This window comes from Coregonus lavaretus (assembly GCF_964263955.1).
Source record: "Coregonus lavaretus genome assembly, contig: HAP1_SCAFFOLD_424, whole genome shotgun sequence".
In the NCBI taxonomy this organism is placed as follows: domain Eukaryota; kingdom Metazoa; phylum Chordata; class Actinopteri; order Salmoniformes; family Salmonidae; genus Coregonus; species Coregonus lavaretus.
Genome location: NW_028166348.1, coordinates 160,821 through 179,833, shown reverse-complemented (window position 1 = coordinate 179,833; position 19,013 = coordinate 160,821). Strand labels below are relative to the sequence as shown.

At 44.5% G+C, this 19,013-nt stretch overlaps 1 protein-coding gene across 1 annotated transcript; it reads left to right on the top strand.

Annotated features, from left to right (window-relative positions):
• Window positions 1-16,760: 16,760 nt before the first annotated feature.
• Window positions 16,761-18,395, top strand: LOC311114841 (muscarinic acetylcholine receptor M5-like; the record flags this gene model as incomplete). Its single annotated transcript, XM_084190069.1, has 1 exon — window positions 16,761-18,395. The coding sequence occupies one exon, from the start codon at window positions 16,761-16,763 to the stop codon at window positions 18,393-18,395; it is 1,635 nt and encodes a 544-aa protein (XP_084046195.1).
• Between the last annotated feature and the right edge of the window lie 618 nt (window positions 18,396-19,013).

The window sequence follows — 19,013 nt, the reverse complement described above, 5'->3', positions numbered from 1 at the left end:
CGTGCTCTACCAGCTGAGCTACAGAGGACCACATTATGATATTTAGATTTCCGCAGGGGCGCGGACATTGACCTTAGGGGGTTGATAGTCAGTGTGGAGGAGGTGTTGTTGCCAATCCTCACAGCTTGTGGTCTGCCCGTCAGGAAGTCCAGGATCCAGTTGCAGAGGGTGGTGTCCAGTCCCAGGACTCTGAGCTTGGTGTCGAGCTTGGAGGGAACAATAGTGTCGAATGCTGAACTGTAGTCAATGAACAGCATTCTCACATAGGTGTTCCTCTTGTCCAGATGTGTTAATAGTGATGGAAATGGCATCTTCCATGGATCTGTTGGAGCAGTGGACAGATTAGATTGGGTCCAGTGTGCCTGGCATGATGGCCTTGATGTGGGTCATGACCAGCCTCTCAAAGCACTTCATGATGACAGGGGTGAGCGTGACGGGGCGATAGTCATTTGGACGTCACCTTGTTTTTCTTGGGCACTGGGACGATGGTCTCCTTGAAGCGGATGGGGACTACTGCTTGGGACAGGTTGAAGATGCCTGAGAAGACACCCGCCAGCTGGTCAGCACACACTGAGGATGCGGCTAGGGATGCTTTATAAGCATTCACTCTTTCGTTGAGAGTTTTCCTCATGTAAGCCTAGTTGTCAAGAGCAGCGAGAGTCTTCCTGGATGGCTTGGTATTGTCTGCTTCGAAGCGAGCATATAATGTGTTAAGCTTGTCTGGGAGGGAGGCTTCAGTGGGCACCACACAGCTGGATTTGTCTAAACCAGCTAGGCATACTGCTATCCAACCAGCTTACCTAATACCTAAAATAGTGAAAGGCTATATGTCACAACAGTCTGTAGTCATAAGCTGTTATGACTATTGTATGACTTTGTTATGACAGTTATGTAATGCTAATGGTCTCATTGCATCATGAACAGCCTTCACTAAGCAGGCCTGACACAGGCCAGAGAGAAGGATGTTGTTGCTATGACGTCGTCATGCTGGTCAGATATGGCTGAAGCCACCTCAGGCATAGCCTAGCGCACAACAATGCAAATAACATGTGTACTACTAGTACAGTACTACAAACACTGCAATGTGTACTAGAGACGGCAAGCGGTACCGGAGCGCCAAGTCTAGGTCCAAAAGACTTCTTAACAGCTTCTACCCCCAAGCCATGACTCCTGAACAGCTAATCAAATGGCTACTTGCATTGTCGTCGTTCCCCCCTCTTTTACGCTGCTGCTATTGTCTGTTTATTATCACTTTAACTCTACCTATATGTGCCCCCGCACGTTGACTCTGTACCGGTACCCCCTGTATATATTTTTTTGTTTTCTATTTTTTACTTAACACTTATATTTCTTAAAACTGCATTGTTGGTTAAGGGCTTGTAAGTTAGCGTTTCACTGTAAGGTCTACACCTGTTGTATTCGGCACGTGACAAATAACATTTGATTTGTAGCTCAGTTGGTAGAGCATGGCGCTTGCAACGCCAGGGTTGTGGGTTCGATTCCCACGGGGGGCCAGTATAAAAAATTAAAAAATAAATGTATGCACTCACTAACTGTAAGTCGCTCTGGATAAGAGCGTCTGCTAAATGACCAAAAATGTAAATGTAAAAATGTGCCTACACTAGCGAGAAGCAGGGTAAATCTATTTGAATTCAATCTCTTTTTTGACAGCACCCCTTTTGATTTGAACCAAATCTTCCATACATTGTAGAAATGCTCAGAAATTGACTTTTTAGACCTCAATTCAAAAACATTCAAAAGATGAAGGTGCTCAAAGTTTACCAATTTTGCATAGCCCAAATGGCAGTGGTCTGAAGGGATAGGTCCATTCTATGAATTATATTTATAGGATTGAAATCACACCCACCCTGAATTCAAGAGCATGCTGTGCCTCAACCGATGGCAGGCACAACACAAACATCTCAGATGATGTCAAGTAGGATCTAAGCTACAATATGAGAATATGAAGAAAACCCCCAGAGTTTAGGCGTTTTTAGTTAATCGATGTTAGGTTTAAAAAAAAAAAAATCAATATTTATTTAAAATGTATTTTTCAAGAAATTATGAAATAGTTTGACAACCCTGTTTGTAATATTTTAAATTATATAATCAAACTTAACCATTTATCTTTTCCAGTGATGAAGACATGGATGTCTCATGGTATGGTGGGGTATGCAAAATAGGTTAACTTTGAGCACCTCGATCTCCTGAATGCTTTGGCATCACTTTCTGACCCCTTCTACCATGGGGTAAACGTATACGGGAAGTTTAAATCAAAAGGGATGATGTCAAAAAGTGATTAAAAAGTGATACCCAGCGATAACAAGGTAGTCTGGTTGCTGAAAAAGCTGAACTAAAATAAGATCTGTGTTGAGACCAGGGTTGGGGTTAAACTAAAATAAGATCTGTGTTGAGGCCAGGGTTGGGGTTAAACTAAAATAAGATCTGTGTTGAGGCAAGGGTTGGGGTTAAACTAAAATAAGATCTGTGTTGAGACCAGTGTTGGGGTTAAACTAAAATAAGATCTGTGTTGAGGCCAGGGTTGGGGTTAAACTAAAATAAGATCTGTGTTGAGGCCAGGGTTGGGGTTAAACAAAAATAAGATCTGTGTTGAGACCAGGGTTGGGGGTTAATTCCATTGAGGAAAGTTTTGTCTTGTCAATAACAGGATGTTTTCTGTGTCATATGCTATGGATCTATTTATCTTCCAACCCAATCACATACCCATGGACACTCACATACCCATGGACACTCACATACCCATGGACACTCACAACCATGCGGCTCAATATGGACGCTCATATAACTATCTTTGCTGCGGGGGTCCGGGCGCATGTCCCCCCGGGAGATTTTTTTCTGTCGAACGTCTGTGAGAAGGTCCCTTCTGGTGACTTTTAAAAAATACATTCTACTCCAAAATGCATGAAAATGTAATTATGTTGACACCATCTGAAATATACTGTAACTGATGCAAGCACACGCGTGCGTGCGTGCGGGCGTGTGCGCGTGTGTGTGTGTATGTGTGTGTGTGCTAGGAGCCGCTGAGCTCACCTAAAGCTGTTGAAACACTCAATGCACCAATCACAAGTCATATCCTCCGCTGCCACTCCCACCGCCTGTTAGGAGTGTGTGTGTGTCTGTGTGTATGTGTGTGTGTGTCAGAGCTATTAATGAACTCGTTATGTATTAGGAAGCGTCAGGCTGTCTGAAGATCTATTACCCATCGGCAGCGGACACACACACACACACACACACACTAACAAACACAGACACTAACAAACACACACCATCCTCCTCCTCCTCTCCTCCTCCACATCTACATGTTCAGTGTCCTGTAACATGACGAGCCATCGGGAATTTATCCTCCCAGCCAGCCTCGGCTCCATCTGTGACTGTGTCCGCCGCACGCCGTAGACCTCCACAGCACACACCTGGGGAACCTCAGACAAGGTCTTTCCTTCAATCTCACCCACACTCCACATCACAGCTGCTCAAACCTCAATAGAGAGAGATCCAGAGGACAGTTGACTATCTGCTCGATTTCTTTGCATAGGAACGTGAACACCAGGGATCACCTAGCTCACACTCCACTTCTCCCAGAAGGACATCCACTGAAAGAATGGGAGATCTCACTGGAATGACCTGAGAGAAGACATCATCCTTCTTCCCTCTCTATTGTAAAAGGAGATCTACAGAGAAGACATCTGATTTCAACATCTCCTCCCTTCACTCTGCTGTAAAAGGTCACAGCTACAACTGGGGAAGTTCTTCTACTGGCCACTAGGGAAGAGAACAACTCTGCCTCCATTCAGCCTGGGCTCAGAGAGGCTGTCTGTCACTTACAGACTGGAGCTACTGTAAACAGGTCATACTACTCTGTCTCAATGGACTATTGGAGACACTGAATACTGAACACTATGAGGTGAGAGCGAAGACCTTTACCTTTCTTCTAGGGTTATTCTGACCTAGTGAAGTGGAGTATGGGAAAAAGCAAGTGAGAGGAAGATTTAGAGAAAGAGAGGGATTGAAAAGGAGAGGGAGATAGAGAGAGTGAGGAAGACATAAGAATTCAAAGGGAGAGAGGAAGGGTAAAGTGAGGGAGAAAGGAGAGAAAGAGAGGGATATGAATAAGAGAAGAGGAACAGTGAGTGAAACAAGGAGAGAGAGAGAGAGAGAGAGAGAGAGAGAGAGAGAGAGAGAGAGAGAGAGAGAGAGAGAGAGAGAGAGAGAGAGAGAGAGAGAGAGAGAGAGAGACGAGAGAGAGAGAGAGAGAGAGAGAGAGAGAGAGAGAGAGAGAGAGAGAGAGAGAGAGCTCACCTGGAGGAGAGGTAAAGGATTAGCTAACATCATATTGAAGAGGAGCGTGACTGTGTGGAAGACCTTCTGACACTGGACAGACATCTGGGAGATGACATATCAGCTGTGAGTAGCCTTTGTCTTTCACATCACTTAATGACTCAGGAAATTAAAATCACTAAACAAGGGAAGTGCTCAACTATATAGTATGCGTACTGCTAGTGTTTGATTTAAACAGTTAAACTGCTGTGGTATAATAAAAGACATATCAGAGGAATTAGTCAATATTTGATGACCTTATCCTGAATGAGACCACAGGATGACGTAGCTTGGCGTATAATTATGTCATAAATATTTGATGACAATACTGCACAACTTACTGTTATATTTAGATAGATCTGTTAGGCTAGGCTACAGTAGTTTGCTACCAGTTAATGTAATGGTTTTTTTTTTCAAACGTAAGCTATAGGCTACCTATACTGAGGCTTGCTAAAGTATTCACCCACCCTTGGCATTTTTCCTATTTTGTTGCCTTACAACCTGGAATTAAAATAGATTTTGGGGGGGTTTGTATCATTTGATTTACATAACATGCCTACCACTTTGAAGATGCAAAATATTTTTTATTGTGAAACAAACAAGAAATAAGACAAAAAAAACTGAAAACTTGAGCGTGCATAACTATTCACCACCCCAAAGACAATACTTTGTAGAGCCACCTTTTGCAGCAATTACAGCTGCAAGTCTCTTGGGGTATGTGATATACTGTCCGACAGCACACCTCCCCAAAATACCCAACCAATGCAGCTTCGCACGTGCATCCTCTATTCATTTAAATGTGGTGTTAGTTGGAGAAATAGTTTGATCCGCTCTAAGAATTCAAAATGTATGTGCTGCCAACACTCCAACACGTTTTCGGACTGATAGGCGCTTAACCTGACTCAACCTCTAACTGAGAAAAGTTTAGTGAGGTGAGTTTCTAAAGAGGAACCACCTTTGAAACCATAGCGACCGAAGCCACAAAGAGGCAGTTGGAGACTCATAGTTACAGACTCACAGCTCAAGGTTCATTGTCTTCTGTAGTGGACAGCAGGGATGGGCAACTTTGATGAGGGGTGGGGGCCACAAAACATCTGAAGTCATTATGAGGGGCTGCAGTGGCTCGCGGGTCTACTAACCACATCTATACCTGGATGTGGTTGACCTGTCTGCTCTCCACACAGTGCTATGGAAGTGTAACCAAGTCTTCGTAACCAAGACTTCATAACCACAACACTAAAAAGAAGGCTATACAGTGAGGGAAAAAAGTATTTGATCCCCTGCTGATTTTGTACATTTGCCCAATGACAAAGAAATGATCAGTCTATAATTTTAATGGTAGGTTTATTTGAACAGTGAGAGACGGAATAACAACAACAAAATCCAGGAAAAAGCATGTCAAAAATGTTATAAATTGATTTGCATTTTAATGAGGGAAATAAGTATTTGACCCCTCTGCAAAACATGACTTAGTACTTGGTGGCAAAACCCTTGTTGGCAATCACAGAGGTTAGACGTTTCTTGTAGTTGGCCACCAGGTTTGCACACATCTCAGGAGGGATTTTGTCCCACTCCTCTTTGCAGATCTACTCCAAGTCATTAAGGTTTCGAGCCTGACGTTTGGTAACTCGAATCTTCAGCTCCCTCCGCAGATTTTCTATGGGATTAAGGTCTGGAGACTGGCTAGGCCACTCCTGGACCTTAATGTGCTTCTTCTTGAGCCACTCCTTTGTTGCCTTGGCCATGTGTTTTGGGTCATTGTCATGCGGGAATACCCATCCACGACCCATTGTCAATGCCCTGGCTGAGGGAAGGAGGTTCTCACCCAAGATTTGATGGTACATGGCCCCGTCCATCGTCCCTTTGATGCGGTGAAGTTGTCCTGTCCCCTTAGCAGAAAAAGACCCCCAAAGCATAATGTTTCCTCCTCCATGTTTGACGCTGGGGATGGTGTTCTTGGGGTCATAGGCAGCATTCCTCCTCCTCAAAACACAGCGAGTTGAGTTGATGCCAAAGAGCTCGATTTTGGTCTCATCTGACCACAACACTTTCACCCAGTTCTCCTCTGAATCATTCAGATGTTCATTGGCAAACTTCAGACGGGTATGTATATGTGCTTTCTTGAGCAGGGGGACCTTGTGGGCGCTGCAGGATTTCAGTCCTTCACGGCGTAGTGTGTTACCAATTGTTTTCTTGGTGACTATGGTCCCAGCTGCCTTGAGATCATTGACAAGATCCTCCCGTGTAGTTCTGGGCTGATTCCTCACCGTTCTCATGATCATTGCAACTCCACGAGGTGAGATCTTGCATGGAGCCCCAGGCCGAGGGAGATTGACAGTTATTTTGTGTTTCTTCCATTTGCGAATAATCGCACCAACTGTTGTCACCTTCTCACCAAGCTGCTTGGCGATGGTCTTGTAGCCCATTCCAGCCTTGGAGAGCTCTTTGGTCTTGGCCATGGTGGAGAGTTTGGAAGCTGATTGATTGATTGAGTCTGTGGACAGGTGTCTTTTATACAGGTAACAAACTGAGATTAGGAGCACTCCCTTTAAGAGTGTGCTCCTAATCTCAGCTCGTTACCTGTATAAAAGACACCTGGGAGCCAGAAATCTTTCTGAGGGGGTCAAATACTTATTTCCCTCGTTAAAATGCAAATCAATTTATAACATTTATGACATGCGTTTTTCTGGATTTTGTTGTTGTTATTCTGTCTCTCAAATAAACCTACCATTAAAATTATAGACTGATAATTTCTTTGTCAGTGGGCAAACGTACAAATCAGCAGGGGATCAAATACTTTTTTCCTTCACTGTACATTGCTGTCGGTTGGGATTGAAATGTCGCTGTTGTTGATTTTTCTCCTTGTATTATTGATCATGCGGCTTCGTTGTAATGCACTTTTCTTTTAGTATTGTCATGTTTATATTCACTATTTTATTCGTACTCAGTAAGGGCTCTATTCAATCTGTATCGCTGAAATGTAAAGGTCATTTCCCATTCCGCAGACATATGCAGTGTTTACCTTGAATGTAGTCTTCGCTAACACCGGAACATTCCCTTTACCTTTCAATCACGCTGTAATGCTGAACTTCCGCGATATGGATTGAATAGAGCTCTTGGTGGCTTTAGGTACACTACATGACCAAAAGTATGTGGACACCTGCTCGTCGAACATTTCATTCCAAAGTTTCTATGTCCACGTTTTTTTCCAAAAACTCTTAAATATCTGCTCGGAATTAACATTCAACGATGTATGCAGAAAGAATGGAATGTCAGCTATGACATGACACATTGACTTGAAAAAGTCTGTTTTGGTTATTGAACTAAAGTAAGTGAAGTGGCTTTACACCCGGTAACGGAATTGTGGTAACGGAATTTCATCATGGGTCCCTGATCTGTACTACACAGAAATGCACAATTATGGATATGAACGTCATTCTCTTCACGGTGAAGTATCCTGAATAGGTACACAAAAAAGTATAAATATGCAATATCCTCCTTAGCATATTTGGGTATCGTTCTACACAGTGGCTATTATTTTAATGAGCTCTGCCCCCAGACAATACCAAATTTGGTTGGTCCGGGACCAAATCTGAACCAATCATAGATGTCTATGATTCACAAGTTTGGACATCAAAGTACAGCACAGTAGAGTTTAGTAGAGTAGAGTATAGTTCAGTACAGTAGTGTACTCCAATCTAGTGTGCTCTACTGTGTACTGTATTGAACTGTACTCTACAGTACTGTATTATACTTTTCTTTACTGTGGTGTACTGTGGTGTACTGTACTGTACTGTGCTGTGCTGTGCTATGCTATGCTGTCCAAATTTCTGAACCCAACTGTCGTTTGTGGCTACAATGATTTCCCCATTGTGGCCAATTCATTTGCAGAAATTCCGTTACCAATTTTTCGGAAATTCCGTTACCGATTTGATATCAGTAAAAACACTAATTGATAAGTCTACCTTTAACTTGTTACTTCCGTGAACTTTCCTTATCCTCCCTTCTCATTCAAGTATAAATATACATTTTAAAGATATGTGTATTTTTGGCAGAAATATGTATCCAAAACTACACAGAACAAAAATATAAACGCAACATGCAACAATTTCAAAGATTTTACTGAGTTACAGTTCTTATCAGGAAATCATTCAATTGAAATAAATTCATTAGGACCTAATCTATGGATTTCACATGACTGGGAATACAGATATGCATCTGTTGGTCACAGATACCTTTTAAAAAAGTAGGCGTGTGGATCAGAAAACCAGTCAGTGTCTGGTGTGACCACCTTTTGCCTCATGCAGAGCGACACATCTCCTTCGCATGAAGTTGATCAGGCTGTTGATTGTGGCCTGTGGAATGTTGTCCCACTCCTTCAATGGCTGTGTAAAGTTGCTGGATATTGACGGGAACTGGAACATGCTGACGTACACGTCGATCCAGAGCATCCCAAACATGCTAAATGGGTGACATTGTCTGGTGAGTATGCAGGGCATGAAAGAACTGGGACATTTTCAGCTTCATGACATGGGGCCGTGCATTATCATGCTGAAACATGACGTGATGGCGGCGGATGAATGGCACAACAATGGGCCTCAGGATCTCGTCATGGTATCTCTGTTCATTAAATTGCTATCGATAAAATGCAATTGTGGTCGTTGTCCGTAGCTTATGCCTACCCATGCCATAACACCACCGCCACCATGGGGTACGCAGTCTGCCATTTGCCCGGTACAGTTGAAACCGGGATTCATCTGTGAAGAGCACACTTCACCAGTGTGCCAGTGGCCATCGAAGGTGAGCATTTGCCCATTGAAGCTGGTTACGATGCCGAACTGCATTAAGGTCAAGACCCTGCTGAGGACGACGAGCACGCAGATGAGCTTCCCTGAGACGGTTTCTGACAGTTTGTGCAGAAATTATTCGGTTGTGCAAACCCACAGTTTCATCAGTTGTCCGGGTGGCTGGTCTCAGACGATCCCGCAGGTGAAGAAGCCGGATGTGGAGGTCCAGGTCTGGCGTGGTTACACGGGGTCTGCGGTTGTGAGGCCGGTTGGACATACTGCCAAATTCTCTAAAATGACGTTGAAGGCAGCTTATGGTAGACAAATGAACATTCAATTATTTGGCAACAGCTCTGGTGGACATTCCTGCAGTCAGCATGCCAATTGCACACTCCCTCAAAACTTGAGACATCTGTGGCATTGTGTTGTGTGACAAAACCGCACATTTTAGAGTGGCCTTTTATTGTCCCCAGCACCAGTGTAATGATCATGCTGTTTTATCAGGTTCTTGATATGCCACACCTGTCAGGTGGATGGAATATCTTGGTAAATGAGAAATGCTCACTAACAGGGATGTAAACTAATTTGTGCACAACATTTGCGAGAAATAAGCTTTTTGTGCATATGGAAAATGTCTGGGATCTTTTATTTCAGCTCATGAAACATGGGACCAACACTTTACATGTTAAGTTTATATTTTTGTTCAGTATAAATATAAGTGTTGACATTAGTTCATACGTTACTTATGATGTCACTTGTTAAATCCACTTCAATCAGTGTAGATTGGGGAGGAGACAGGTTAAAGAAGGATTTTCAAGCCTTGAGACAATTGAGACATGGATTGTGCATGTGTGCCATTCAGAGGGTGAATGGGCAAGACAAAATATTTAAGTGCAACGCTGTTGGGTTTTTCATGCTCAACAGTTTCCCGTGTGTATCAAGAATGGTCCACCACCCAAAGGACATCCAGCCAACTTGACACAACTGTTGGAAGCATTGGAATTAACATGGGCCAGCATCCCTGTGGAACGCTTTCGCACCTTGTGGAGTCCATGCCCCGATGAATTGAGGCTGTTCTGAGGGCAAAAGGGGGTGCAACTCAATATTAGGAAGGTGTTCCTAATGTTTTGTTCACTCAGTGTATAATCTACTTATTGAACATAGTAAAAAGTTGGGTGTAAGCATAGGGAATGAGAGTTGAAGGAGTGTGATCTGCTCTGTACCGACACAGTGTGTCCTGTTCTCCCGACATAAACACAAGAGGATACTTCAACACTCACTCCAACCCAACGCCTATGATGTACAACAGTTAGGTCATGCTACAGCACGACCACACAGCTAGAGCTGTTACAGAGCAGGCACCAGTCAGGGAGGGGGGAGAAGAGAGAGAGAGAGAGAGAGAGGGGGAAGAGAGAGAGAGCGAGAGAGAGAGAGAGGGGGAAGAGAGAGAGAGCGAGAGAGAGAGAGAGGGGGAAGAGAGAGAGAGCGAGAAAGCGAGAGCGAGAGGGAGAGAGAGAAAGAAGGGGGGGGGGGGGGGGGGGCTTGTTCTGTGCCCAGAAAAACACCTCGTAAACACATTTCCGCCCACGTTCAATTAAGAGTCCTCTGGAGAGCGGCTGCTGAGGGGCCACCAGGTCAACACATCACTACAGTAACCCTCTGAGAGGTGAGAGAAGCCACCAGGCCAACACATCACCAAAGTAACCCTCTGACACTGAGAGGGAGAAAGAGGGGGGGGGGGAGAGAGGGCAGGGAGAGAGAGGGGGGGAGGGCAGGGAGAGAGGGGGAGGGGGGAGAGAAGCCACCAGGCCAACACATCACCAAAGTAACCCTCTGACACTGAGAGGGAGAAAGAGGGGGGGGGGGAGCAGGGAGAGAGAGGGAGGGAGGGCAGGGAGAGAGAGGGAGGGGGGAGAGAAGGGGAGAGAGGCAGAGAGAACGAGAGAAAGAGTCTAAAATCTTTGACCGGAAATGTTAAAGGCTGTCCTCTTGGTCCGCTGTCCTTTTTTTCTGTTTTAAAGCTAGTTTCCTGCAATTCTACACATTACTCCTCTACTCAGAAATAGATGACACAAATAAACCTCATGAATATCAATCACCCTGCGGACTCTGAGGACAGGACCTTCATAAAAATGAGAAGAAAACACAGATAAACAACAGGGGAGAGCTGAGGAAAATGGTGCCACCACAAAACTCACTATTCAGAGAGGAGACACAGATTAGAGGGTCATTGAAAAGTGAGACAGGGTGTATTGGGGTTTGGTCTGGGTGGAAAGTGAAAATGATGTCGTTTTTAAAGAGGCACTACGTTCTTTTCATCAGCCCTTCTATGAATATGTCAACAGATTATATACCTACTCTTTCACCCCAAAATAAAAGGATACATAATTCATGTTATGCACCTGCTTTGTGCTACTTGTTATCTTAGGGAGTTGAATTAGGCTAGAATATCGAGGCTAGAATATGGAGGCTAGAATATGGAGACTAGAATATGGAGGCTAGAATATGGAGGCTAGAATATGGAGACTAGAATATGGAGACTAGAATATGGAGACTAGAATATGGAGGCTAGAATATGGAGGCTAGAATATGGAGGCTAGAATATCGAGGCTAGAATATGGAGGCTAGAATATGGAGGCTAGAATATGGAGGCTAGAATATGGAGGCTAGAATATGGAGACTAGAATATGGAGACTAGAATATGGAGACTAGAATATGGAGGCTAGAATATGGAGGCTAGAATATGGAGGCTAGAATATGGAGACTAGAATATGGAGACTAGAATATGGAGACTAGAATATGGAGGCTAGAATATGGAGGCTAGAATATGGAGGCTAGAATATGGAGGCTAGAATATAGAGGCTAGAATATGGAGACTATGCTGTGTCAGTGAAACAGTGCTTCTCAATCATTTAGAATTGGAGAGCCAATGACTAATGCCCATCTTAAGTAGAAGGACTACCTCTCATTCGCCAAGCATGAGCCAATCTAGTGCTGTCACTAAGGAATACGATATGCCCCTGTCTGCCTTCCCAACACAAGTAAATGTCTGCCACATTTATTCTGCTCTGCATGGGCCACATACAGACAGACAGACACACGTCTTCTGAAACTGTCACAAGTTGTAAGACTAGCCTGACTGACAGCGCTGTTCATCAAAGACGAGCAAGAATATTCTGAATGACTGTCAGTCAGGACAGAGCTGAGTATGTTGTCAGAACCACACTGGCCAAGGCCATTTCAAAGGAAACTGTAATGCATTCCTTACCTGCTGATTGGAGGAGGACGTGGTAGTCCGTCCCTCTCTGAGTGGGCGTGTCATCACTAGACTCCTCCTTCTCTGACTCCTTGTAACGATCCCAGTTAGACTTCAATTTCCTCTTGGTGAAAACCTCCATCCCCTCATCCTCCTCCACATCCATCCTGTTCCCTTCATCCTGGTCCTGCAGTATCAACAGAAGAGTCAGTAGGATAGAGACATCGATCTCAAACAAATCAAGGGATCACAACATTTGTCAATGGAATGACAAAAGACATTGACACAGGTGCACAACTATAGTATTTTTGTTGAGTTCTCTAAAGTTTACAGTTGAAGGCCGTCTCCAACTTTTTCCATGTGTGAAAATTATGTTGAATTAAATGGATTAAATGTGTTGATCCAAAATAAAAAATCAACATATTTACATCCCAGCCGAGGTGAGTAGTGTCACTCAATCACTGGCCATTTGGCAGGCACTGTGCATAGCAACACCAACAACATTGCACACAACACCAGGCACACTGCCTGCCTTCCAGGACATCTACAGCACCCGGTGTCACAGGAAGGCCAAGATCATCAAGGACCTCAGCCACCCGAGCCACTGCCTGTTCAGCCCGCTACCATCTAGAAGGCGGAGACAGTACAGGTGCATCAAAGCTGGGACCGAGAGACTGACAAACAGCTTGTATCTCCAGGACATCAGACTGTTAAATAGCCATCACTAGCCTTAGTTACTTTTCTAGCCGGCAACCACCCGGTACTCTACCCTGCATCTTAGAGACTGGTGCCCACTGGTCAGTATGTAAATAATGTTTACATACTGTTTTACCCACTTCATATGTATATACTTTATTCTAGGTCATTGAGCACTGGTCATTTTAATAATATTTACATACAAAACACACCATTATTTATATATATATATATACATACATACACACACATACATACATACATACATACATACATACATACATACATACAGTGGGGAGAACAAGTATTTGATACACTGCCGATTTTGCAGGTTTTCCTACTTACAAAGCATGTAGAGGTCTGTAATTTTTATCATAGGTACACTTCAACTGTGAGAGACGGAATCTAAAACAAAAATCCAGAAAATCACATTGTATGATTTTTAAGTAATTAATTTGCATTTTATTGCAAGTAAGAATTCCGGCTCTCACAGACCTGTTAGTTTTACTTTAAGAAGCCCTCCTGTTCTCCACTCATTACCTGTATTAACTGCACCTGTTTGAACTCGTTACCTCTATAAAAGACACCTGTCCACACACTCAATCAAACAGACTCCAACCTCTCCACAATGGCCAAGACCAGAGAGCTGTGTAAGGACATCAGGGATAAAATTGTAGACCTGCACAAGGCTGGGATGGGCTACAGGACAATAGGCAAGCAGCTTGGTGAGAAGGCAACAACTGTTGGCGCAATTATTAGAAAATGGAAGAAGTTCAATATGACGGTCAATCACCCTCGGTCTGGGGGTCCATGCAAGATCTCACCTCGTGGGGCATCAATGATCATGAGGAAGGTGAGGGATCAGCCCAGAACTACACGGCAGGACCTGGTCAATGACCTGAAGAGAGCTGGGACCACAGTCTCAAAGAAAACCATTAGTAACACACTACGCCGTCATGGATTAAATTCCTGCAATACACGCAAGGTCCCCCTGCTCAAGCCAGCGCATGTCCAGGCCCATCTGAAGTTTGCCAATGACCATCTGGATGATCCAGAGGAGGAATGGGAGAAGGTCATATGGTCTGATTAGACAAAAATAGAGCTTTTTGGTCTAAACTCCACTCGCCGTGTTTGGAGGAAGAAGAAGGATGAGTACAACCCCAAGAACACCATCCCAACCGTGAAGCATGGAGGTGGAAACATCATTCTTTGGGGATGCTTTTCTGCAAAGGGGACATGACGACTGCACCGTATTGAGTGGAGGATGGATGGGGCCATGTATCACAACAACCTCCTTCCCTCAGTAAGAGCATTGAAGATGGGTCGTGACTGGGTCTTCCAGCATGACAACGACCCGAAACACACAGCCAGGGCAACTAAGGAGTGGCTCCGTAAGAAGAATCTCAAGGTCCTGGAGTGGCCTAGCCAGTCTCCAGACCTGAACCCAATAGAAAATCTTTGGAGGGAACTGAAAGTCCGTATTGCCCAGCGACAGCCCCGAAACCTGAAGGATCTGGAGAAGGTCTGTAGGTGGTGGAGTGGGCCAAAATCCCTGCTGCAGTGTGTGCAAACCTGGTCAAGACCTACAGGAAACGTATGATCTCTGTAATTGCAAACAAAGGTTTCTGTACCAAATATTAAGTTCTGCTTTTCTGATGTATCAAATACTTATGTCATCCAGGCTCTGTCGTAGCCGGCCACGACCGGGAGACCCATGGGGCGGCGCACAATTGGCCCAGCGTCGTCCAGGGTAGGGGAGGGAATGGCCGGCAGGTATGTAGAGCATGGCGTTTGCAACGCCAGGGTTGTGGGTTCAATTCCCACGGGGGGACAGTATAAAAATAAAATAAAATTTAAAAATAAAATTTAAAAAGATAATGTAAGTCGCTCTGGATAAGAGTGTCTGCTAAATGACTAAAATGTAAAATGTAAATGTATTAAAAGCAAATGTTTTACTTAAAAATCATACAATGTGATTTTCTGGATTTTTGTTTTAGATTCCATCTCTCACAGTTGAAGTGTAGCTATGATAAAAATTACAGACCTCTACATGCTTTGTAAGTAGGAAAACCTGCAAAATCGGCAGTGTATCAAATACTTGTTCTCCCCACTGTATATATAAACAGCATGAGCATTACACAGGTGCACCTTGTGCTGGGGACAATAAAAGGCCACTAAAATGTGCAGTTTTGTCACAACACAATGCCACAGATGTCTCAGGTTTTGAGGGAGCGTGCAATTGGTATGTTGACTGCAGGAATGTCCACCAGAGCTGTTGCCAGATAATTTAATGTTAATTTCTCTACCATAAGCCGTTTGAGAATTTGGCAGAACGTCCAACCGGTCTCACAACCACAGACCCGTGTATGGCGTTGTGTGGGCAACCAATTTGCTGATAACAACATTCTGAACAGAGTGCCCCATGGTGGCATTGGTGTTATGGTATGGGCAAGCATAAGCTACGGACAATGAACACAATTGCATTTTATCGATGGCAATTTAAATGCACAGAAATACCGTGACGAGATCCAGAGGCCAATTTATTTTAAGGTATCTGTGACCAACAGATGCATATCTGTATTCCCATTTATGTGAAATCAATAGATTAGGGCCTAATTAAATGTATTTCAATTGACTGATTCCCTCATATGACCTGTAACTCAGTAAAATCTTTGAAATTGTTGCGTTTATATTTCTGTTCAGTATAGTTTCCATGGTGCTAAAATACAGAATCTTAGGGGTCCAGACACCCAGAAATGGGAGTTGAGGAATCGATTATGTTGGAGTAGACTCCCCACCACTACTTCCAATGATGCGTCTTTCACTTGGATCGATAGCTAGACAATTTTTGTTCAAAGACTTTTCGGAGATGTTCAACATATCAGCTAACTAAGATAGCTAATAAACTGATGCTAATAAACAGCTATTTGAGTGTGCTAGACCGAACTTTAACCAGCTCCTCACCCTTCCAAATGATGGGGTAGGTTGACAGCCACGGCCACGGCCTCGATAATGATCCCTTTTTCCCCTTCCAGTTCCATATCGTCCTCTTCCCCGGACCCTGTGCTCACCACCCGAGTTCCCGCTGTCACTTCCCCCGCCACTTCCCCCGCCACCTACACCTCCACTTCCACCTCCACCTCTCTTCCAGCTTGTTTGACGACCCCTGTTCGGTTTTCCCTCCATCGCTATCTAATGAGCATTGTACTGTTTAGAGCGTAACACCAATACAAAGCTATAGATGTTACATGTAATATCGTCCTCCGAGAAAAGGCAACGTTCAACAGGCTGCGTCATTGGTTCCGCCTGACAATAAATAATAATATGCCATTTAGCAGACGCTTTTATCCAAAGCGACTTACAGTCATGCGTGCATACATTTTTGTGTATGGGTGGTCCCGGGGATCGAACCCATATTAATAATGACCACAAAATGTAATGACTCCAAGATATGAAAAATATGAATGACAAATGAATGTTTAAATACTTAAAACCAAACAGAAAACTTCAGTCATCAACATTTATCATATGACAAATTACAAAACTGATTTGGAAAGATCCACCGACATGTACAGTAGATTGTGTCTTATCCTTGTATTTTCTTTTCTTTCAGGGGAGCCACAGAGAGACAATTCCCTATCTATCTCCTCACTGTAACATAGCTAGACAGCCACTGAACCAACAAAATGGACGTCGAGGACCTCCAGATCCAAAACTCAACATTTGATGGCAACACATCAGACATTCAGCCTGTCCCACACAACCTATGGGAGGTCATCACCATAGCGACCGTATCGGCCATCGTCAGCCTGATAACAGTCGTAGGCAATGTTCTGGTGATGCTGTCGTTCAAGGTCAACAGTCAACTAAAGACAGTCAACAACTACTACCTTCTCAGCTTAGCCTTCGCTGACCTCATAATAGGAGCCGTGTCCATGAACTTATACACCTCATACATCCTAATGGGCTATTGGTCCTTAGGGAACCTAGCCTGTGACCTCTGGTTAGCCCTGGATTACGTGGCCAGCAATGCCTCCGTTATGAACTTGTTAGTCATCAGTTTCGACAGATATTTCTCCATCACAAGGCCGCTGACCTATAGGGCCAAGAGGACACCAAAGAGAGCAGCTATTATGATTGGCTTAGCGTGGTTGGTCTCATTTGTCCTCTGGGTGCCGCCGATCCTGTGCTGGCAGTACTTTGCGGGCGAGAGGACAGTTCCGGCGGACCAGTGCCAGATCCAGTTCTTCTCTGAGCCGGTGATCACGTTCGGCACGGCCATCGCTGCGTTCTATATCCCCGTCTCCATCATGACCCTCCTCTACAGTAGGATCTACAAGGAGACAGAGAAACGCACCAAGGACCTGGCTGAGCTGCAGGGCCTCACCACATCTGATCACCCAGAGACTGCTAATAAACCCCAGAAAACGGTTCTGTTACAGTCCTGTTTCGGCTCAAGCAACGACAGGAGGGACAGGAGGAACCAGGCCTCGTGGTCCTCGTCCAACCAGAGCAACGTCACCAAGACCACAACTCGGTCGGATGAGCTGGCCTGGGCCCGAGCCGACCAGATCACCTCCTTCAACAGCTACACCTCGTCCGAGGAGACTCACCATTCCGTTTCCGCGGCAACCTCTCAGGGGTCATCCAAAGGTAAAGTTCAAAGTCAGACAGAGAACGGACAGACGGCCGCCGATTACGGTGATAACGAAGAAGGCAAGTATTTCCCGACCGCCACCCCACCGCCGAAAAAACCCAGCAAGAAGGGAATCTCCTACAAGTTCAAATTGATCTCGAAGGATACCAGCAGCCCTCCTCAGAATGACAAAACCACCAACAACACAGACCCCAAAACAGCTCCTCCATGTCCCTCTGAGTCTGACCTTATAGGTCAGAACCACCACCAGAACTCCTCTCCATCCTCCTCCACCACCACCACCACCCCCACCCCCAAGCCCATGGACCCCTCCCTGAAGAGCCAGATCACCAAGAGGAAGAGGATGGTCCTCATCAAGGAGAAGAAGGCTGCCCAGACCCTCAGTGCCATCCTCCTGGCCTTCATCCTAACATGGACGCCGTACAACATCATGGTGCTCATCTCCACCTTCTGTTCTGACTGTATCCCTGTGTCCCTCTGGCACCTGGGCTACTGGCTGTGCTATGTCAACAGCACCATCAACCCCATGTGTTATGCATTGTGTAATAAGACATTTCAGAAGACCTTTAAGATGCTGTTGATGTGTCAGTGGAGGAAGAAGAGAGGGGAGGATAAGCTGTACTGGTGCGGACAGAACCCGGCCATCAACAGCAAGATGACATGATGTGGTGTGGAATATAGAATATGCATATTTGGGCATTCAGCAGCAGACCCTTTTATCCAAAATGACTTTTTGTACAGCAGATATGTTTAGCAAATGTGGCCCATATGGTATTAAAAACTAAATGTGCACCCAGTGGGGGCCCCAGAACCGAGTTCGGGAAACCCTGATGTAGAGTTGGTATAGAAAGTCCCCTTTCAAAAATGTTCACCTTTTGTTGCCTGACAGCCTGAAATGAAAACACATTAAATCAGACTTTTTCCGGCTTTATTTATACACAGTAACCCACAATATCAAAGTGAGAAAAATAATAATCTCATAAACTCTGAAAATTTATACAAATGTAAAGAGTAAAATACCCTATTTGGATAACTGAACACCCCTGAGTTAATACTTGGTGGAACCACCTTTTGCTTGAATTACGGCCATGAGTCTCTTTGAATACGTCTCTACTAACTTTGCACACCTAGACTGCAATATTTTCCCATTCTTCCTTGCAGAATTGTTCAAGCTCAGTCAAATTGCTTGGTGACCGCTCATGGACTGCACTCTTCAAGTCATTCCACAGATTCTCGATGGGATTTAGGGTTGGGGCTCTGACTAGGTCACTCAAGGACATTC